The sequence below is a fragment of the Pterocles gutturalis genome, unplaced genomic scaffold (assembly GCF_000699245.1).
Source record: "Pterocles gutturalis isolate BGI_N339 unplaced genomic scaffold, ASM69924v1 scaffold651, whole genome shotgun sequence".
NCBI lineage: Eukaryota > Metazoa > Chordata > Aves > Pterocliformes > Pteroclidae > Pterocles > Pterocles gutturalis.
Window position 1 is genome coordinate 12,778 of NW_010097410.1, and position 23,799 is coordinate 36,576.

A 23,799-nucleotide genomic window follows, 5' to 3' on the forward strand; every position below is an offset into this window, starting at 1 on the left:
ACAGCTGCTCTGACAGCTCCTAACACCACAGATCTTGTCCTCACTGCTGCAATGGTTACAGCAGGTCCAGCACTGAAGGCACTTTTTTTTTGGGAAGCATGCCAGAGTTTTCCTGAAGAATGAAAGCAGGAAAAAACTACCAGTTCATTTTAACAGTTTGTATCTCCTTCAAAGCTGAATCTAATTTAGTGGAACATAAAAAGGCACTTTGTTCTCTGATGGTGCTTCCCCTACCAAATGTCAACAGCCTACTGCAAACAATGGAATTTTCAAGAGCTCCTTAGTGAAAGGTCACAATTTTTGTATGGAAAATGCTAGGCTGTCTAAATAGAAGGGTCAACACCAAATGCCCCATAGTAATTTTTTAAAATCATGTCTACAGGCATGTTTGTATTTTCCAGCAGACAGAGGGTCTAACCAAATAAAACAAGATCCATGCTTAGGTCATCCATGAGGACTAACCTTCTATTCTCTAATCTTGAAGACATGAATCACTGTTCTCACAGACCTGATTTGTTCACTCAGTGATTACCAAGAACTTCTACTTACAATCCTGCACAGCAGCAGGGGAAAAAAAAATCCTCAGAGTTCACAGCCTCTGAAGAAGGCACTGCAGGACTACACATCTCAAATGCTCCCCACAATGACTTAAAAAGCTTACTATGTGACTAAGAAGCCAGCATCCCCCATCACGTCAGGTTGTGCAAGAAGCTTCCTCCATGAACTGCTCATGCACACACCATGTGATGGACACACACACACTCACAGTCATACCATGGCATAGGAGCTATAGCATCTTGTTTGGTTTATTTTAGTCCTCCATTCCCTGGAGTGACCTTCTACCAGCTTTTAGTTATTTTTCTGTAAAGCAGGTAAATGAGAATCATCTACTCTACAATGTTAGCATGGGCTGTTGGAAACAGCAGTTTTAAGAGGCGTAAAGATATTAACAGACATCAGCTATGACCAGAATTTTCTTGCTTGAAGATGATATACTTTATCATGGATGCAAGGGCATTGTGCAAGGAAGGGTATACGCATGCTGTGTGTTTCTTTCCATCTAGATGACATAAAGGCAGATTTTTCCAGCAGAGGCCATAACTACATTACATATAATAAATTTGAGAGATCTGGCACCAGAGAGCTTTTGCCTTCCAAGGCACTGACAGTTTCGTAGGGCCCCTCCTGTATGCTCTGTTCCAGCTGGCCCTGCCTCCCCTCCCTGTCTAGAGCTTTCAAAATGAGCTCCAAAACATGCCAGACAAATAACTTAACCCTAAAGATGCAAACAACAGGGAGTACAAGACGAATTCTCTAGAAATCATGGAACAACAAAAGCTAACATGAGCCACAATTCGACAACTTCACATCCCTAACAAGAGAACTCTGTATGCCCAAGCAGCTTTGCACTGGCCCTACAAAATTCACTTAAGAGACAAGTGCAGTGAACTAGCTAAACCTCAGAAGTGCCAAACAGTCCATTCTCAAAGACGGTCAAAATTCAAAATAGCCAGGAACTAACCTCCTGTGCAGGAAACCATTTCAGGTCCTCAGGCTTAACGTGCATGAGCAAGAGCATTTCACAGGCAGGACAGGTCCATGCTGCAGAGAGCGTCCTTACCCTAGCAACCAGGTCTGTGGGATATACTTTCATCTGAGAACAGCTGGTTCCATTGCAGCATATATTAGTCAGTGCTTAGTTATGGCAGCATGGGGTATGCCAGAGCTACACTGCTATCAGTACATGAACTTCCTCACCTAAAGCTGTGTCACATCTCTTCAAAATTGTGTGCCTTACCCTGCTACAGCCAACCCTGTTCGGCCGAGTGACACTACTATGCTTTGCCAATAGAAAGATGGAAGAATCCAGGATTTATAAACCAAAGCATTACCACAGTTTACCAACTGAACAGACTGCAAACAAGCACCAAGCAGCCCTTATTAGGGTTGACCTGTTGCCCAACAAAACACATGTTTTTGAAGAAACCAGACTTTAAAAGGAAGCCAGACAAAGAGTACAGATTTCTAACAGGATTTACAGATCAGAGCCATCCCAGCAAACAAAGTGACGAGGAACATAGTTTCTCAGTCATTTGTTATCCTCTAACTCACAAATAAAACATTTTCACACAAAACAGTGAGATGGTGGTGAACAGTACCACAGGGTACCGTTCCAGAGATCTTAACACCAGGCCAGCTTCCAGGTCTACACTTTCAGCTCCTTGTTCCTGCCTTGTGCCATCCCAAGGTGTGACTGCACCGTAATCTGGTACAGATTTCTGTTGCCACAGAAAAGGTACTCAGACCCATGCCCACAAAAGCAGTATACATTCAAAGCTCAGTTTGAGAGGACTCACACATGTAGACTGAATTCATATAAAACTGGGTTACAAAAGACAACTCCATCTAATTTTACCTAGGCTTTCAATGCAAGTAAATCCAGTTACAGCACAGCACTGTCTCCCAAACCATGTTCAGCCCACTCTCACTGCAGATTCTTCCAGTAACTCTAATGAAAGCCTAAACAAATCTTAGATAAAAGTATGATCCATCACTGCCTTCCACCAGATGGTCACTACAGAAGTTTCCATGTCCTGTGGCACCAGCACACAGTGTTTGCAGAGCAAGACAGACGGTACAACAGTTGCTGGCAGCTGCAGCAGCAAAAGTACCCCCGCGCAGAAATACCACGGTACCCAGCACAGCCGTGCAGACAAAGCAGGATGCTCAAGCAGCAGTGAGCGCACACATCAACTGCAAAAGGTGACTCCAGAAATCACACTGGTGAAACACAGGAAGATAAACAGCAGTGCCTCTTCTAACCCTACCCAACATCAGCAGCTGTGACAGAGATGGAGCTCTCTCTCATCACAGGAAGAGCTTGGAAACAAGAATCGTCACAAAGAGGCCACCTTGTGTCAGAACATTTGTTCTCCAGTACTCGCATGTAGGACTTGTTATGTGTGATCAATGGCCAGTACCAGCCAGAGATTAAAAAAATAGAATAGGTCTTGATATCCAGAAGACAGGATTTCCTCCTTCAGATCTCAAATCCACTCAGAAAGCAGAGTCTTCCCTATTGCTGTACTTCAGACCTCACTGCATCAAAACCTGCATGCCAAAGCTTCTTGGTCTATTGTATTATTTACCTACTTACTCTAATGCCTAATGAGTACTTTTCTGCCGTTGCCAATACTTGTGTATCATGAATTACTTGCATATTTAAATTATATACTGGCAAACACAGACTAAACATTCTACCAAATTCTTGCTGAGCAAGAGCTGTAGTCTAACTTGTTATTGCATTAGCCTCAAACTATAGGCTCATATGGAGGTGTTCTGCAGTCTTGACACCAAAATGAAGTTGGATGAGAAACTATATCCACGGAGATATTTTAGGAAGTGCAAAGTGCCAAAATGTTTCCCCAGAGGCTGAGATCTGAAGGCTACAAGCATTTCCCAAAAAACATCTGAGCTCCCAGAGCTATGTTGCTTCAGTCACACAAAGCAGTGGTCTACCAAAAACATACACCATAAAGAACCGTGCAGTAGAGGTATGAATTAGACTTAAGAGAAAGAAAAGAGTAACAACATTACCTGCCTTAAAATCAAATATTAAAAACCAAGTAGCTAAAATTCTGTCACCTTTAATAAATCAAGTTATTAATAAATTCATTAGCTCAAAGTTATTAAATGTCACAGAATAGTCACCTTTATATAAAATAACTATGCATTATTAGTGCTGTAGCTGATAAAACACAAAATCCCTTTAAGCCACGGAGCAAGCATGTTGCACACAAGGCAATGTCTCCATCTGAAGCCAGAGCCTCAGAGAATTCACACCCTATTCTGTGCTATCCCACCTTCATCTGCAATCAACACAGTCCTTATTTTTATCTTCCACTATCTTCTTTGTAAAAACAGTTGAAGATTCTTGAGCAAAGAGCATTTCCCCACAGTAAATTCTGAGAAATGTCAATTCTGGCTCCTCATACTGTTGCTCTCACAACAGATAAGAATGATTTAATGCAAAGACACCTGTATGAACTACCAGAATGATCCACCTTGCCTGGTTTTGTGGAGGAAATTAACGATTCAGCTTGAGAACAGATGGATTTTTCCTCTTGCAGGCAGTCCAACCCAGCCTCCATCTTCCCCAGAAGACTCTCAAGTCCATCTGACTCTGAAGTCCACAACAGACCAGAGTATCCCAGCCAATTTTATACTGGGATGAAAACTGCTTCTTGAAGCCTAGGAGGGAAAGACTGAAGCTATCAGCCATGAGGTACAAGCCCAGACACTATCAGAGCACAAAGATAAAAGGACTGGAAACATGCTGAAGGAAACATAAGCTTTTCTTCTGCATACATAGTCCAGTAAGGAACAGGACAGCCTGCAGCAGTTAAGGAGAAGACTACTACCATCAGGTCAGAGTCCTTACACAAACTAGCCAAAGAATGTCCCTCAGAAATTGCATAATAAGATTTTGAAAAGAGTTGTTAACTTGTTTTTAACACTGATGGCAACTCCCTAGTAAGTCATTCTGTTGTCTAAATTAGCCTAAATGATTAACAATTTTTATCTTATTTAAATGTTAATTGTATTAAATCTCAGCTTCCAGCTGGAAAATCTTATTATGACTGTAAACAAGACTTAAAACCTCTATTAGTAGGTATCATCCATGCATAAGCACCTGTACAGAACAGACTTGTCATCTCCCAACCTCTGAGTAAATCATGTACCCAACACCTTACACCATTAAAAAGCCACTCATCTTCCAAGCCCAGGATTTTTTTCTGTCCTAAACTGATCTCAGAACTGAACAAAATTATACAGTCACAGTCTTTTCAACTTTGAACATGAGCAAGATCACACCCCTCTTTCAACCTGACATCCCCCTTTGCACTGCTGAAGCAACGACCTTGATCAATCAATCACTAGCACTCTCCCAAATCAGTGTTTTCCAAAGAAAGCCTTCCGTCCTACAAGCACAGTCCAGTTCCTACATACTCAGTACTCTGCACTGGGCTGCATCAAACACATTTTTGCTTGATTTACTGTCAATTAACCACACATTTCAAGTCATTCTCTACAGTAACCTTATCTTTCTCTTTCCTCCTCCTCAAACAGCTTTTTAATCACAAACCTTACTGGCAAGGTTTTAATAATATGGTCTCCACGGGTTGATATAGATACTGAACAGGACTGTGACTGAAACAGATCCCTGAGGAAACTAACACTAGAAACAGTCTTGATCACTGATGCCTCCCCAATAATTTTTATCTGTTGTTAAAGAGGTTTTTAATCCTTCTAACATGTGTTTTGTTTATTTAAGTATTCTTTTTCTTAAAAAACAGAACTTGTAACTTGGATGAATTCAGTTGATGGAGCAATGTTCAACTATATCAGTATAGCTTTGTACAATCTTGTCAAAATGGACAAGACAATATTTGTCTAAAAAAGATGTATATTACCTTATACAAAGTCACACTGAATAGATATTAAACCACTTCTTCAGATTCTAGTGCTTTTAAAATATTCCAGATTTTTAAAATCTTGGATCAACATAGAGATAATTAGTTCATAGCTCTTTCGGTCATCTCTTTCAATTTTTTTCAATAGTGAATCCTGGTGGGCAGCATTCCAGCCTTCTGCAACTCCCCTAGCTTACAAGAATTGGCTAAAAATTAGCATTAATGAATAAAAGAGCTCCTTGCTTTGACTATTGTATTTGGACATACCTTATCTAGATCTGCTCGTTTTTAAATATTAGCAAGCACTGCCTCATACTCCTCTGTTATAAACTATATACAAAACCAGGTACAGTACAAATACCTTCTCTTACATCATAAACACAGGAAGGGGTTTTTTGTTGGTTTTTCTCTTTTTTGTTGTTTTGTTGTTTTTTTTCCTAAAAACACACAACTATTTCCTGATTTTATATTGGGCCTACACCTAGACCTTTTCTCTTTGCATGTAAAACGACGCCTTCTCTGAACCTATATCACCAGTATCTCCATGATTAGCACATTTCCTTTCCCACCTCCTTCTTTAAGTTTGCAATTACATTCACTGACATTTACTTCATCCTCCCTGCCTAATGTGCAGAATACTTTGTATTTTGTTAAACACAGTTTCAGCAACCGTGGAATCATGCCTTTTTGGCCACCAGTATGATTTTGTTGAATACTTTATAGCTTCCATTTACACTTGCCTTTTAAAGGTACCTTCCCAGGAAGTTATCCTGCCAATTGTTTAAACTCCAAGAAACAGACTCTTCTAAAGCTCCTTACATTACTGCCTGATTCCATATTCTGTTTGCACAAAGTAAATACAGACAAATAACAATCACTGGTACCTAGGCAACCGTGGGATTTCAGGTCAGCTATTAACTCTTCTTTATCTGCCAGAACAAGGTCAACTATTGATTTATTCCACAGTGGGTGCAGAACTGTGTGCATTAAAAATGACCTATTCCTTCTAGCAGCTTTCTGGAAGTCTTTTTATTGGCATCATGAAATGTCAAGTAAATATTACCTGTTTTAAGCAGCCTATTTTATTTGCCTCCCTATAAGAAGCATATACATAAGGAAATGTTTGTTCCATTCCTGAGGATATCTTGGGGACCTGTTAGAAACACGCAATAGGTGAGACATGGTTTGAAACACAAATAACTTTAATTTCTCAGGAAATCCTTATGTCTGCAGTTCTCACAAATGGTGACGGTTTAGAAAGCATCAGGTAACATCCATTTAATCATACATGGGACAACACATCTAAAGTCCACCTCCACTCAAATCTGGACGAAAGCATTAGGTAATGTTCTGCGCCCCAGGACTGGGCTGACCTCTTGCATGCTGTTCCATCCTCAGGGGACTTCTTTACTCCCTCCCTACCATCACATTTATTTCTTCCTCCACGGCTTTTCTGTCTACCCAATTCCTCTCTTGGTACAGTAGCTTGGGAAAATTACTCCAGGCAAGGATTTTGAGTCTCTTAGATATGACGTTGAGGAGATGTGACCTGACACACAGAAGGGAGAGGGAGATGGGGGTTACAAGCTAGCCACAGCTGAAGACTCAGACAACCATGAGTCCCCTGTAGGAGAAAGGGTCGGTTTCAGTGAGTCACCCAAGGGAAAACATCCTGATCCTGAAAAAGAAAGATGAACGAGGAGGATTCAAAGAGAAACGGTCTCCTGCTTGAGGCTTTGAGCATGCTGAGAGAAGCAGCAGTGAGAGAAAAAAGGAGATCTGTCAGAACCGTTGATTATTTCCTGGGCAAAGAAGCAAAGTTCTCTATTACAGGAAAATGCCGCTTGGGGTTTTTTATGCTCTTCTGGCAGGCGTACCTCTCTGCAAACACAGGGCCAGGTAAACTAACAAAAGGTTTTATAGGAAGTATACCACTTACCCCAGTTAAAAATCACATCACAGTGCTAAACTTGAGATTATGTTTAGAGAAAAAATAAACTGACAACAAACAACTTGGGTTGTCAGAAACCAACTGATAATAGTGTATTTCTGCACCTCTTCTATGCACAACCATTTGGGCCCAAAAAAAAAATGGGAAACCTTAATGCAAGCAGTTAGGCTGCATTTTCTACAAGTTACTTCTCAGGACAGCAGTTCATTTATACTGCCTGTGTGTCCCCGTCTGCAAAGCAGAAGTAAGAGTCACCAGGACACGGATGGTCTTGTCATTTCCATTTCATCCACATCCTCCACACCAGGAGCACAGGGAGGAACAGCACGAAGGTGAACAAGCGTGATAGGGGCCAGTCGTCAAGTCAGGCACTGGTCTCAAGGGAAGGGGCAGCAGCAACAGGAAAGTTTATATAAGCGATGTATCTCCCAGGAGAGGGGAGCAGCAGTAGAACAGAGCAGGACGTGCTAAATACAGATTGTAGCAGGTGGTCCAAGAACTGGCTGTGATTTCAGCAACCAGTTTATCCAAACCGGACGGAACTGCCTACCGCACAGCCCTGCAACAGCAAAAAGCGAGCTAAAAAACACAAAAGCAGAACAGGCAGCTGAGAAGATTCAGCAATCACAGACTGCCAGGAGATGAGTTTCACCCTGAAAACATTTCCACAGATGTCAAGAGTGTGACAATCTAATGTATGAACAACACAGAAGCAAACCCAGGCCTCTTGCAACAGAATCACAGAATCATAATTTTGGCTGAGACCTACCTCCAGAGGTCATTTAGTGAAACCCCTGCTCAAAGCAGGTCTAATGAGATTTGGTTGGCCAGGCTGTGTCCAGTCAAGACAAATACCTTCAAGGATGGAGGTTCCACAATCTCTCTGGGCAACGTGTTCCACTATTTAACCACCCTCACAGTAAAAAAAAAAAAAAAATAAAAAAATTCCTGATATCTAATTTAAATTTCCCATGTTCCAACTTGTATTGTCTCTCATCTCTTCATTACATACAACCAAAAAGATTCTAGGTATATCTTTTCCATATGCTCTGATCAGATACCAAAATAGACAACAAAAATATCTCTCTTCCTCTCAAAGCTGAACAGGCCCAGGTCTCAGACTCTGCTCACATGCCATGTTCTCCAGCCCCCTGACCACCTTAGTGGTGCCCACTGGGCTTGCTCCAGTATTTCACTTGAAGTGCACTTTTTGCCCTAGAGATCCCAAACTGGACCCAGTATTCCTTCCAGATGCACTCCAACAGCTGCTGAAGACCGGGGTGGGGCCGGGGAGGGGTATCACTTCCCTTGGGCCTGCTGGCTACACTTACACAGCCCAGGATACAGTTGGCTGCCTTTGCCACAAGGGCACGCTGCTGCTTGTGTTTGCCAAGTTGTCCACCAGGACCTTCAAATCTTTTACTGCAGAGCATCTTCCCAGACAACTGGCCCGCAACCTGTACTGCAGCAGGGATTATTCCCTCCCAGATGGAAGACTTGAAACTCGTTCTTGGTGAGTATCTTAACATTCCTGTCAGCCCATTTTCCAGCCAGGTCCCTCTGAATAGCAGCCTTACCCTCCGGCATTTTGACCACTCCTCTCCATTTGATCTCACCCACAAAATAGCTTCTTATGGACACAAAAAGCTTCAAGAACAAACAGCAATGATGTCACAATATATAGCAATTGGGACTCTTGCTGAAGACCATCAGTGAAATTTTTACCATTTCTGCACATTTTGTAGCATTCAAGCTATTAACAGATAAGCCCAATTCTTCTCTCATTTATAGCAGTCTAAGCTTGAAGTCCAGGAATTTGATGCACTGATGTACTGTAACACTACTCTTCACATCAGAATGTGTGTATATGCGCATGCATACACACCCACACAGATGGATCAAGAGATGCAACAACAGAAACAAGAACACTGCAAGATTTTGGGGGAGCAGCTGGCTATACAGTTAGGACCAGGGTATACACTTAAAGCCTAAGGTGGTAAGAGGAACCTGAGCTTTGGTCTTTCCTGACTTGAGTCCTCTGCATTGCATCTTAAACAGGCAGCAACATTTAAAGTCTGTCAACTTTATAAATAATAAGAAATATTTCTGAAGACTTTGAAACATGCCATCAACCAAGGATACTACCATCATATCAACAAGTCAAGATGATGATATATAGATAGCATCACCTAAAGGTTAAGTCATGAAGCATCTAACTCATTTATCTCTGTGTCCGCATGGAATAAGTCACCACCTACAGTCATGTGAACAAACTCTTCCTCAAAGAGCTTATAAATTGAGAATGATGAATAGCATACAAAGATTAGGGAAGACAAACTATTTGGTCAGAAGAAACAGAATGTATATCATACACAATGTAAAATACCATCTGACTTGCACTAGCTTTTCCAGATGCAATACCTAGTTGGCCAATTCCTTGCAGCAATTTTTCATCACAGAAGTGGATCATGAGGAAAGACATAAATATTTCAACAAGTTTCTAAGCAACTGAAAAACAGTGCTTTGCAAGGGATATATTAAGTCAATGTTTAATCCTAGTCTTTACAGGGAAATAAGGTGAAGTTTTGTTTTGTTTTCCAAACCAATTGTTAGGTTACACTCAACATCTTGATATAAACAACACAGTTACAGTTTTCGCGCATATTTAACAGCTGAGGTAAACACTACCAATTGTCCTAGTCCTGCAAATATTTTACAGTATACTGACTAAATTGAGGGGAAAAGGCTTTTCCTTCACATAAGTATGCTAGCACCATATGTCCCTCCTATGGGGAAGGAGAATAGGCCGTGCCTTAAAAGGTGTTGGTAACTTACCCCAAACATCTGCCGAAGGTCGGGATCTCGAAAGCGGAAGGGAATGTTAGACACATGAAGTCGTTTTGGAGTGGATTTGCTCTCGGTATTCTCACTGCTCTGTGTCTGTGATTGTTGTCCATCTGTCTGCGCCCCTCCTTCTGTCTGCTGAAATAAGAGACAAAAATGTCCACATGAACAGAAACCACACAAATTCCTTTCACATGCTTTGTCTATCTCTTTTTAGGTATTAGTACTATACTTGCGATTGCGGTATCTGAGCACTTGACAATTATTTTGATAAAGCCAGCAATGCTTAACAATTGATTTGTTGTTCTTCCCCTCCCTTTCCATGAGCAAACAGAAATGCACTCTCTGCCTCCCTCCCCTCAGATCACCTTTTAGCTCAGCAGATTTGCTTTTGTTTTCTTAAATAGCTTCTCTCTTTTCCCCTGTTCTTCCTCACTTCAGCTGCCACCACATGAAAGCTCTAATGAAGAGGCGGATCTTTCATATCCTGAAGCTGGGAGGCAGTACCGCCACTCTAATCTCATGTGGCAGGATGTTCACGCAATCATCAAAATCCCACAGCTGAAGTGGCAGCTCTTCACCGGGCCAATACCAGAAATGCATCCCCAGGCAAAACAGCATCTGCTCTGTCAAGCTCCCTTCAGAGAAACTTTACCCCAAAAGAAGATCTATAATTAAATGGTAAAATCCATATATGAACAGCTTACGGACATCTTTGATAACTTTTCTCATACATTAAAAGTAAGGCCAGGGACAGGAAACAGTCATTACAACTGCAAGATTTAGAAAAACTCCAAGTGCTACTTTCTGTTACCAGTTCCACAGCTAAAACAAGGCATTTTGTTAAAGCATTCCCACAAACCAACTGGTACAGTGAAGCCAGGTCAAGGGGTGGGCCAGGGGTACTTGTCCACAGAGAAAATACAGCAAGAAGGCAGAGGAACAACGAAGACCAGTGTGCCAGAGGAGAGACCTAATGCCCCCATAGAGATGATGGGCAGGGGAGAGGAAAGGAAGAGAACCTCTGCCACTTGTGTTGGGCTTGGACTAAGAAGTGGTAAAATTTGAACACAGCACTAAATATAAAGCCAAGGCCCCTTTGCAAAATGGCTTGATGAGAAAATGGTATTTTGCACACTTTAGGCAGAAAAATTGCCTCAAAAACTCAGAGCTACAGAACAAAGACTACAATTTGATCAGTTTTATTGCTCTGCCCTTTCCAAGGCAAGCATTGACAGACCAAGGTTTTCAAAAAGCACCCACCCACTCACTCCATCTCCTGCTGCTCACCTCGGTCTCTCCTAGGGGTCAATGCTTTGACCACCTGTGTGATGCACTTTTAAGTGTCATTTCATTTCTTTAGATGCCAACCTGACTTCTTCCTTAACCCATCAAATGAAAAGTTCTACGAGGAAAAGGCAAGGACCGTGTAATTGCTAGAGCCAGCCTTTTTTAGGCTGACTTCAAGAACACACACAGGCCTTAAAACTAAAGATTTAAGAGTAGGGAGGTTTTTTGTTGTTGAGGTCTTTTTTTTTTTCCTGTTTTAAATACACAATTTGTGTACCAAAGAGAAAAGAAATCTCAGGGAAGTTGGTCACACTGACTCCCCAACCACTGACAGGACTTGCTAGACTGCTCTGCACATCATTCAATATACAACACTTCATGAATATTCAGAAATAAACATCTCTCCACAGATGAACTAAACTGGTGACATTAAGAGAGCTTCTTCTGGCCAGAAATATATCTTAAAGACATGACCTTGAACTTGTACTTGTGTATTAGTTATAAAGCACTAACAAGAGCAAGCAAGCAGTAACCACTAGGGTCTTGTCATGCTGAGTAAAGCAGTGGCAGCTTTCCATTTTATTTTAGTAGGGCTGCACAGGCAGCACAAGCCATGTTTGATTTGTTAATATAAATTAAGCTGTGATAGGAAGAGCAGAGATACTGCCTGGCAAGTATCTCTGCTCCCCAGAGCCATGCAAGTCCCAGGAGAAGCCTAGCAGGATGAAGGATTTTAATTTGGCTAAGACTTACGCATCCTCCAAACATCAAATTTTCAAGAACAACCTCTGAAACTTCCATTTGATCGTATCTAAAAAGACGCCTCCCCCTCCCGAAGTTCCTCCTCTTCTCCTATCCTCACCCCTATGACAAAATCCATCTCAAAACATACAGAGAGTGCACCCTAGGGGAAGAATCAATGAAGCTGGTTTATGCTTAAATCACACTATGCTATTTGGTGGTTTTATTTCTAAGACTCCATCAGAGTCCTTTGCTCCTCAGGGTCAGCCTGACCAAGAAGGACAAAACACAGGGGCAGCCCATCCATCACCATGGCACACAACATCTGCAAGTGAGTGCCCCAAAATAACTCGCCATAATCACCAACACTCCTGCTACAGGGGATTTCTACAATCCATTTTGGAGCCTTGCTAGTGCAATTTGCCAAATCCCATGTTTCCTATGTCTTTGTGTGGAGCTGGCAAGTGGGCAATACCCATGCACACAAGTGCATCCTCAAACACACACACTAGTGCATCTTCTTCAGTGTGAACGAGGAAAAACACAGATTCTGAACAGTGATGACAAAAATGGTTTATTCTTTAAATTTAAATACAGGTTGCAGAGGACTGGATCTGCCTCTTCCATAGGGAAGAAACTGGGAGGGCAATCCTATCCACTTGTTCACAGGCAGAGGGCAGAACTCTTTTCTTACCAAGGGTGCGATGTATCATGTACAGTGGCCTACTCAAAACCACTCACAGCTGTTCCTGCATATGGCAGAGCGCTGCCGCCACACAGGAGTCATTTTGCAGCACGTTTGATGTGTACTATAAGACAAAGGCTTCAAAGAGGAGAACCAACAGAAGGAACAGGGGCCCACTCTTACCTTTTTGACTACACTAAGTCTCCAAATGCTTTTCAGGCTTTCACATATCCTGATTTTTCAGCAGTAGTTTAACATTAAATATCTTCCTTCTGGATGCTGTAGCTCCATCATTTCTATCATCCATGGCCCTAAGGTAATATTTGAACTTTCAGACACTATAACATTAGCTCAATACATTTTTCTACTGCCACACACTCAGCTACAACATAAATGAAAGAAATAGTCTCCTCAGATCTTCCCCCCCCCCCCCCCCCCCTTCTTTTTTTATTTTTTTCTTTTTTTAATTGCTTCGCTATACGGGCAAAACAGGTTTATAGTTATTCCTTGTCTTAATTCATTAGGACGGAGATGAAAGGAAGGGCCTGGAGCCTGTTCTCAGGCAGCACATAATGGAGAGTGGCAACAGCACTACCCTGACCAAGCCAGACGATAAAAGCCTGCATTTCACTGAGCGCCCACTCCCCACCCTGACTCCTTCCCTGTACTGAGTTTCAGCTCCTTCCTTCTGGCCTCACGTCAACACTTCACAGCGAAGAACTGGCCCTCTCCCTTCGTTACAGACAGCGATTCAGCTTGGAAGGGAGCTAATACATGCTCCCTAGATCTCAATGCCTGTCATCAGGCAACACAAAAACATGCTGCAGCAAAGACCCTGCGTTTGAAAACGGTATTGGATCTACCTTACATCCTGAGCATACTCTGCATAACATACACTTGCTGCAGGTGATAATGTCATTCATGCCTGCACATGCTAGCTTTGAGCTCTGTTCAAGGTCACTGAGAAACGCATCAGAGTTCAGGACACGTGCAATATGTGCTTCACTTTTAACTACTTACTGCCTATGCCTCCATGCCAGCTCCTCCCTAACACCTGCCAGCAGTAAGGAAACACCCCAGCAAGAAGAGGCAGTTGAAGAGTAGCATGGATGTATACATGTGCACGTATGCAGGTAAAAGGGGAAAAAAATTTGGGGGCAGCTCTACAAGCATCTTCCCACGTCTTGATTAGACTCTTCTGTCCTAAGGCAGCTGGTGAACAAGCAATCGTGGAGGATTTCTCCTCAGCAGGAGGGAAGCAGGGGCTTCAGCACTGCCTGAGCTCTGAGCAGATCTCCATCTGCATGGCTAGACAGAGGACTACTTCCCCGATAAGCCAGACAAACACCAATGCAACAGGCCAGCACAGAGATTATTAATACCCAGTACATTTTGTTTCCATCTCTCACTTGCCTCTAGAATTGGAACCAGTTCAGGTCCAAGCTATAGAAAAGCAAAAAAAAAAAAACCCTGTTCTCTCCCCCAGGAAGGAGGTGGTCCAAAATGTTGTGAATCATAATGAGGAGGTTAAGAGCCATAAATCACTGCAAAGAAAATATTTACAAAATACAAACTGTAACTAATAACTATATCTAAAATGGGACTTGGGTGGCTTACAAGATGTGGGAGACAGACTGGGCTTGCTCTGCTGCTTCTAGACCAGTCTTGGAACAAAAAAAAAACAAACAAAAAAAAAAAAAAAAACCAAACAAAAAAAAAAAAGACAGACCTTGTTTGGATCAAGAGTTCAAGGAACTGTGTGGAGAGAACGACTGAATGCTACGACTGGCGGAAGGCAATCTTCCCATCACAAAGGAGAGTGCAGACAACGTGGGAAGATCTCTGCAACTTCTAAGGAAGAACTTGCGTCAAAACAACCAGTCACCCACCAATATCCACTGAGATATCCACTGAGCAGGTTTGGTGGAAAAATGAGTGGAGAAACAGACACTCGACACAAAACCCCACTCATGCCTCACCACACTCTACCAGAGTAGGACTGAGGTCCTACACACCTAAGAGCACAGGGCATGGGAACTTCCGCTGCTTAGACTGCACTTGTTTAGCAGACAGAAGACTGTAAAGCTAATAATCACCTTTCAACAAAGTAAATAAATTTTCCAAATTATATCCATGTACTTGATTTTTCAGAGATGCCAGCAGTGTTATATTAAAAAAAAACTGAGCTACACTACTGGCAGAATTAACAATGTGCCCAACTATTCTGTATGCCAAAAACTGAACAACAAAAAAAAAAGCTAAGGACATACAAAATAACTTCTGCTAAGCTTTTTACTATTTTCAACACGGCCAGATTAATTCAGGCCATACTTTTCTGATTGTGCTGTTTTCAGACACAATGAAACTTAAGTCATTTTGTTCACTTTCCTCACTAAATACAGATATAAACCACCTGAAGCCAAGACACAAACCTGACATAGGAAAGCACACAGGAAGCTTTGCTACTTATCCCGCACAACAAAGGCATCACTGATGTGTCAAGGTAACATCTTCCATGTAGTGATGTTTAAAACTGTCTGAGCACTATTTTTTCCCAGGATTCTTTGGTGGTTTTTTTTTTTTTTGTTTGTTTGTTTTTTTAAATTTTCTGTCAATTAAGTAGTGAAATGAAGCCCCCTGAAAGGCCTGCTCTGCTGGTCATGATGCCAAACCCTTTGTGAGCAGTTCCAGCCCATCCCTCACAAAACAGGGATGCCCAGACAAGGTGAAGGAGGCAGCAAGACTTCCCCAAGCTAGTGGTCACCGCTGGACCACTCCATTGACAGTGACAGAACAGCAGCCACACAGTGACAGACTAACATCTGTCCAGCCAGCTATCCTCCTTCTGACAGCTGCCAAAGAGAGCACCTATAGAAGAATATAAGAACAGGACAAAGGTTTGTCAATGTTTCTCCAGCAAAATCTTCCAGCCTTCAGGAAACTAAGCCAGTTCACATCTTTGTAGCTGGTCACTGGCCATGAATCCATAGCCTGTGAAATGTTTTAGTGAGTTTTTTGAGGCTGTTTATACTTTCAACTTCCAAAGCATCCCATAGACAGAGAGTTCCACAGCTAAGTTCTTCATCATATGGAAAAAAAAAGAAACAAAACCACCAAATAAATGAGAAACACATGTGCCACCTGATTATTTCCCGCATCTATCCTAGTGAGTGAAAACGGGAAAGTTCCCTATTTTATCTCCCATACCATTCAAAATTCTATGTACTTGTCATATGCCTTCATTCCTGTCAGGTCTTTTCATAAGTAAATATTTAATTTCTTCTCATAAAGAACCTGCTACATCCCCTTCATCATCACTATCATCCTTTCCTGTACTACTCCTAGATCTGCTATAACCTTTGAGAGATATGCAGAAGTACCACAGCTGTATACTCTAACATAATGATATTTGATGATTTATTTCCTATTTCTCTTTCAAAATCATTTTTAAATCTGCCTCACTAGACACAAGTCTACAAGTACTGACAATAATCTGCCTCATACTCAAAATCATAAAATAATCTGCTTCATACTCAAAGCAAATTCCTGATGTTAAATGTCAGAGTTTGCTACCTCAAGACAGCAATTTCCAAGTTGAGGTGGCCAAACAGTCAGCAGCTAGCTACTTATTTGAAACTAGTTCTTCCTTGCATCTACCTGCTCAGCAGTATCAAAAGATGAGTGAGGATATTCATTAAATATATTCTTCACCTGAAATACCTCACATGAGCAATTGCTTTAATTACTAAAGTGATGAAAAATAATTAGAGGAAAATTCTGCAATCTCAGCCGAAGTAAGAAATACCCAAGGGAAAGTCATCATTATAACATGATCCATGTGTTACAGAAGTCAGCTGAGGAGCCCTTGGTGCTGTTGGCTCCCTTCTTTCCAAAGCCCTGCTGGATGTGTGGGGCACAGCCAGATGACCAAGCAGCTTCCCTGTTTTGCTTCTGAACACGATACATAGGGGTAACTCCACTGCAGATGTGTCTCCTTTAAGAAATCAGAATGGCAATATCCCTTTATGGTATAGCAGATGAGTTAAATACATTTCAGTATGGCACATCAAGAAGCTGAGCAACATGATGCTCTCTCTGTAATTAAATAACACTTTATATTGGTTCATGACAAAGTAACACCAAGGCGACAGCACCTGCCATTTTCATGCAAAGTAATTTACATAAACTTCTTCCTCTACTTTTATACCTCCAGCTGCATTCCATAATTTATACAGACACACAAATTCTTCCCTCTGACATTAACAAGAGAAATGAGTTGAATAATCAGCTCACAGTATTAAGTGCATTGCATTTACTATCGAGCAAGCTTTTTCAGTTCAGCAAATGATTAATCTTCCCTCCGCAGGTAGAGTACCAGGAGATGCAGTGAGCTGACAATTGCTCTTGGCTTCTGGCCATGCACTCCACATGCTTACCTTGCAACAACAGCACTTGCTACATCCCTCTAAGAGCTGCTCTAATTCATTAACCCAGCAAAAGAATTGGACAGCTTTCTGCCAGGTCAGTGAATTAAAGTGGCTCATGTAAGGAATGTCAGAGCCAGTAAATAGGAGTGGGAGTTTGTGCTTAGAGCCATATCTCTCCTTTCTGACAGCAGTGAATCTTTAGATCAGCTCAGCTGCCAGAGGTACTGCAGCCTAATTAGCATCTCCACTTGCAGCTATCTGTGCTGAGTGTCTCCATTAGGGATAAGCGCACTAATGTAAACCAAGAAGGGGGAAGAAACCAGGCGACCCAGCACCAGAAGTAATGAAATGCAGAGTGTCAACGGTTCCAGAGACAGGCTGCAACAGGCAGACCGAGTAGGCCAAATATGGTCCGGCACCTCAGTCTATTTTTAATCCAGGTCTTTCAGCTGTGCTTTGGGACAGTATCAAGAGAAAGGACAGATGCTTGGAGATGAAGATCAGGCGACCCACGTGCCAGGCAAGAAACAAAGCCCCACAGATGAGGCTTGATCCTAAAATAAAAAAAGATTCCAAAATATTAAGCTGTTTGTATTACACCACCTATTGTGCCAATATATTTTCCATGCCCCTGCTCTGAGAGCTTTGAATGCTTTCCACCACACTCAGACCTCCAGAACCAAGCTCATCCTTAGCTGATGACACCAACCAGTCATTCTCCTTTGCTCGGGGCTTTCAAACTTTGTAGGAAGGCAAGAACTTTGACTCGCAAAGTTTATTTTATTTAAGTTTACTGCTGATGTTTGACCTCAGGCTTCCAGATCACTGTCTATTAACTCAGGCATCACACTAATCACAAATCATTCAATCTGACTTGCCCACCAGAATCTGCCTGTTTCTGTGGAAAGGTGCTCCCGCACAGTGTGTTAGAGGAGACCCCATTATATTGCTGCAGAACATCTTACCAACCAGATAAAACTCCCCTTTCTATGAGGGACCTTCAAGCCACCTCATATTCTCTGTTACTTTTGCAATTATCCTAAAGGCTACAAGCCTGAAAAGCAGGCAAGCACCACCATCTGAGCACAGCTTTCGCTATCTTGCTCTGTCCGGCCAACTGGACTAATCACAGGCCCTGTTCTTAAAAGCAAGGAGAAACTTTATCTGTCTGACTGAAGGAATTTCTGAATCACCCCACAGGAGCACAGGCTTCAAGTCAGCTGCTAAAAAATACACCAACTGTTTGGTCTGTGGTATCACCTTCACACACAACAGCAGCTGTGCTTGTCAGTTGCAATAATGGTAGGGAAGGATCATATACCACCTACAAGGACTTTCTGCTCTATTAAAGTTAGCACTGTTGCTTGAGCAAGACAACAAAATGGTGAAAGAAAAAGTTGCCTTAAGCATAGCAGTCTAGTCCACATGGATTGAACATGTATGTCAAACAAGTAATAACCAGCATATGTGATGGACAAGATGCTTGATGTTAGCTGTAGATATTCAAGGTGAAGAAACCAACCCATTCTGCTGTTATTTTAATGGCATGCTTTAGCTTGAGTAACTACTGAGCCTTCTTCCTTTCCCTAGTTCCTACATCATTAATCAGTGTACTGAGAAGGAGAGAAGTTGCAAGCAACTACATCCCGAGGCAGCCCACAGTATCAAAATAACTTCACACAGAAGGAGTCCTAGATGGAAAGACAAAAGGACTCAGAAGATCCAGGACCCCGTGCATGTGAAAGTCTGGCATGAGAAAGACCCTTGGCTGACATGCCTTCCCCCTGCCTTTTTTCATGTGCCACCATCTGGGATCCTCTGGGTTTGATCAGTCCCAGCCATAGCAGCAGCAACATGCTCGCCTGCACCCTTACCCTTTCCCAGCTAAGCTACAGTCTGCAAGCCCAACTTCTGCACACTCAACTTGCACATCTTTAACCATGTCAAATGATCAGACCAGACATGCCCACCTGTTTCCAACAGCCACTACAAGCATTATGTGTTATTCAGCCTGCTTCTCAGATAACCCCTGCCAGTCAGGCTCCCTCTGCAGCCTCCTGGCAACACCACTGCCTCCGAGCAGTCTCCCAGCAACAATCCCTCCCGCACAGATGGGCTCCCAGTCCCTCCTCGCAGGCTAGCCAGCCGCCTCATATGTTGTAGGCTCCTTGGACCTGGCACTAGTTGATGAAACACAGAGCTCAGCCCTGCAGTGCTGTAGAGATGGCTCCAAATATGGAAGAGGAGTGAGAGGGCTGGCAAGAGTTTACATCCAAGGTCAAGGCTCACATCATTTCCATTAAAAAGAAACACTCTTAAGCTCTGGGCAAGGATGGGAACAGCAAAAATACATGGGGAAAGCCACTGCCCTGTTTTATTCCCAGTTCCCAGCTTTCCCACCCAACTGGCAGTGCTCAAGATAGCTGTTTGCTGGAGTCAGGCAGCCCAGATGTTATAGGTTGGAAGCTGGTGAAAGGTCTAAAGCACAAGTCTTATGAGGAGCAGCGGAGTGAACTGGGGTTGTTTAAGCCTGGAGAAAAGGAGGCTGAAGTGAGACCTTATCACTCTCTACAAACACCTGACAGGAAGTTGTAGTGAGGTGGGTGTCGGTCTCTTCTCCCAAGTAACAAGTGATAGGACAAGGGGAAGTTTCTTCAAGATGCCGCAGGGGAAGTTTAGATTGGATAGTTCTTCACCAAAAGGGCTATCAAGCACTGGAACATGCTGCCCAGGGAAGTGGTTAGAGGCACCATCCCTGGAGGGATTTAGAAGATGTGTAGACGTAGTGCTTACGGACACAGTTTAGTGGTAGACTTGGCAGGGCTAGGCTAACCGTTGGACTCGATGATCTTAAAAGTCTTTTCCAACCTAAATGATTCTATGATTCTATGACATTGAACAATCTGGTACCAAAATGATGACTTGCATTTCTGCACACTGTACCAGCTCTTAAGTTTTATTTCCAGCCTGATTTCTTCTCATCTACAAATGTGTTTGCTAAGAAAGGCACCCGAAGTTCCTTTTACGCACTATCAATGTGGTTTACAGGGTTGGTACTCTTTTTCTTCTTCAAGATGCTGAAGTTGCAGCATTCCCAGGATGAACTCAAAGATACCTTATCAAAGACATAACTAGCAGTGTCAACCATGCAGCCACTGCCCACTGCAGAAGAAGCAGAGATGCACGCTGGGAACCACGCACGCTCAAGCTGGCATTATCAGTTCGTCCAGTCATTGTCACTGAATTCTCTCAGTACTTACAGGGAGAAAAATCATCTCTACAAGCCAAACACCCAACTACAAGTAAAACTGAAAGCATTAACAGATTAAATCCGCCCCTGAGCACTGAGGGCTTTCACCATAAGGCTCTTTATTAGGAAGTTAAGACTTAACAAGTGGCTTAAGGGGTGGATAAAGCTTTCCCTGGTATAACCTGCCAACATGTGCCCAGTGCCAGTTCCAGGCCATGGGAAGAAGAAAGCAAAAAAAAATATAAGGTGAAAATCTTCATTTGGCAAATGGATGCCCAGTAGCTGAGAAGTCCTCTCCTGCCTTTGCCCCCTGAAGCTCCCTGCCAGCTTCAGAAAGTCAAAGAAAAGTATTTTTCTACTCTGCTAGCTTCCTGAAAACAGAACTACATTGGGATTACACCTACAACGCATGTGCTCATCCTAGTCCTTTCTACCGTCAACCTTCCAGAATTTTCCTCCAACACATTCATTTGAACTGCTCGCCAATTAACTCAAGGTAATTAACACTTTTTTCAAGGACTGTCTTCAGACAATGCCACCATGGTAAAAACACCATGATTCCCAGTACTACTGCTCTTTGCAGACACCTGATTACAAAGGCAACATGCACAAGGGAGAAGACAGGAACCTAGTAACGGAAGGTGAGAAGCCACGTTTTGTTTATAATTCTCTCCTTTTCAAGTCTACCACTGATTAGCTGAATACTCAAGAAACAGTCAGCAATCTAGTCAATGGCTGCTTTTTCCCAAAGCACTGTGCTGTTCTCCTGGCTCTGCACCCTTCTGCACTTACTGCAAGAGATCCGTTCTGCGTGCTGGCCGTGTTCGTGCTCTGCTCTCCATGAGGCTGCGTACTTCCGTAGAGCGTCAGATTGTGCTCGCTAGTCTGGCCTGCATAGTCCTGAGTGTGTGGCACCCCATACTCTGTGGGAATCCCGTTCTGTGGGGGTGGCGGAAATGGGATTGTGGTGAATGGCTGCACCATTGCATCAGGAGTTGCTGCTGGCTCCTGGTTACCCTGAAAAAAGAAAAAAGGATAAAACAGCTTTATACTACAGACGATGGATCAAAACACCAGCGTGAGAAATCATACACACATGCACGTGTTCATGTGACTATCCCACCCACTACCACCATAACATTGCACAGTCTTCTATTATCTTCTCTATCAAAAAAAGCACACCTCCCTCCTCTGAGCTATGACACTATTTTCTTAATCAGTTTTGGGCAACTTTATCACTACGGGGTAGCAGATAGAGAAGAAACTACAGGGCTTGCAACATGCATACCCCTGTAATCTCACACAAAGCTTTACACACAGTAAGGCATTATTTTGGAAGGGCAAAAAGGCACTGAAGCACTGGAATGGAGAAGGAAACACAGAGGAACAGCGTTCTTTAATATCCCTTAAATTATTATATGTGGGTCCGTCTCCTCCAGCCTGACCCTCATGGCTCTGCTCACAAGCAAGCACATCATGTGTTTCAGAGGACACTCTCCTCTGTTGAGTTACAGTAATAGAAAAGAAGTACACTTTTAAAAACCCATCTGCACAGCAGCCCCCTCCTTTGCTCTGGCTGCACTGAGTACAGAGCATGGGTGCTCAGCTATCTGTTGCTGGAATATCTCATTAGCTTCATGCTGGCTGTGCAGAAGACACCAAAGAGCTGTGGGGAACTGAGCTGAGACCGCAAGCCCGGAGCACACTCACTCTCTCGCAGTCCTGAGCATCACTACCATCATACAGGGCATTAATTACGCACTCCTCCCTCAGCTTAGGGTAGAGCCCACAGAGACCCTATGCTAGGACAGTGGACTTTTTAGCAGCTTTTAGCACTGCCTTAGATGTAGTTGACACCAACCAGACAACTCAGAAACACACAATTGACCATGCAATAGATATCCCCAAAAGACAATAAAAATCCTACCCCACCATGTCTGAAAATCACCCAAATCAAACATGAAAGCATGCAGCCCTGCAGGGATCTCACTGAGGGGCGGAGCAGGGAGCTGCATTCAGCCACTTGGGGCAAACAGCCTTGACATTGAAGCCCAACCCTGGGAAGCGTAGGCTGCTGCACCGCTCCTACTACTTCTACCGCTGCAGCAGAAAAAAACATCAACAGAAAAGATTTATGATAGGAAGGCTGTTTGATTTACGTGCACGTCAACAGACTAATCCTGATTTTAAATTTTGGCTGCTGTTCCAGCCCTGGGTCCTCCCCCACAAAGTCCAGAGGTGCTCGAGCCTATTCTGACACCAGCATGTGTCAATGGAGTAAAAGTGAAGCAGACCTTATTCTGTGGATAGGAAAGGCAGAGTGGGAATTACCAAGCAGCCTTTCAGCAGAGAGCATGCAGGGGCTGATGGACCTCCACTGAAGCCGGACAAACCTTTCAGTCTCTTTATCAGCCTACCTGCAGCTTTCCCTTCCGGACGAAGGAAACAATGATAAATGCAGCACACCCCCACCCAGCACCAGGTCATTCAGACACTGGCTGAATCCCAAATTTGCTCTCACATTAGTCTATCTGGCCTGCCTCTCCTAGGGGCCATGTGGCCATGTGCTCCCGCAGCTGGGGCGAAGGAGAGGGAAGGGCATTCAATACCACTTATCAGAGTCAAGCTGCAGCCCCGGCCCGTGACAAACTATGAACGGTTTCATTAACTAAAGTCCAGCCGCTGCAAAGCCTTGCTGCCTGCAGAAATACAAAACTCCGCAGCCTTATCTGAGAAAGAAAAATTCAAGCAAGCGTGCCAGCCACAGCCACAGCTCAGTTCCTTCCAGGCACTCCTGAGCCATTGCAGCCCTGTGTCGCATGCTACCTAGCAGCTCTGCAGAAGTTTTTCACAAACCGAGCATACCTTCTGAAAGCAGGACTGAGTTCCCCCCCGTCCCCATCCCTGTCCCCAAAAGGAGAGCAGCTCCACCAGCCCTCCTCCGCTTCTGCTCACTCCTTTGCCATTCTCAGCTTCAAAGCAGGGAGCTTCTGACTCAACACCTAAACTGTTGTCGAGATCTGCAGGGTGAGTTTTACAAATGGGAGAGAGGAGAGGCTGAACAATGGCTATCCCACTGCAGACCAAGTTATCAGCAACCCCATCACTCATCTACTCAAGAGTATTTATCCTGTCAC

General features: G+C 43.2%; 1 protein-coding gene across 1 annotated transcript in view; it reads right to left on the reverse strand.

The window, feature by feature from the left end:
• LOC104463378 (RNA binding protein fox-1 homolog 2-like) overlaps positions 1 to 21,676 on the reverse strand; it is a gene marked incomplete at its 3' end in the record, with an annotated part of 34,445 nt that extends 12,769 nt beyond the window's left edge. Inside the window, exons 1-2 of the mRNA XM_010076059.1 lie at positions 21,455 to 21,676; positions 10,261 to 10,407 (exon numbers count right to left, since the gene is read on the reverse strand). Of these exons, the coding sequence (XP_010074361.1) occupies positions 10,261 to 10,407; positions 21,455 to 21,646 (339 nt within the window). The remainder of the gene's footprint in view (positions 1 to 10,260; positions 10,408 to 21,454) is intronic.
• Positions 21,677 to 23,799: the final 2,123 nt, after the last annotated feature.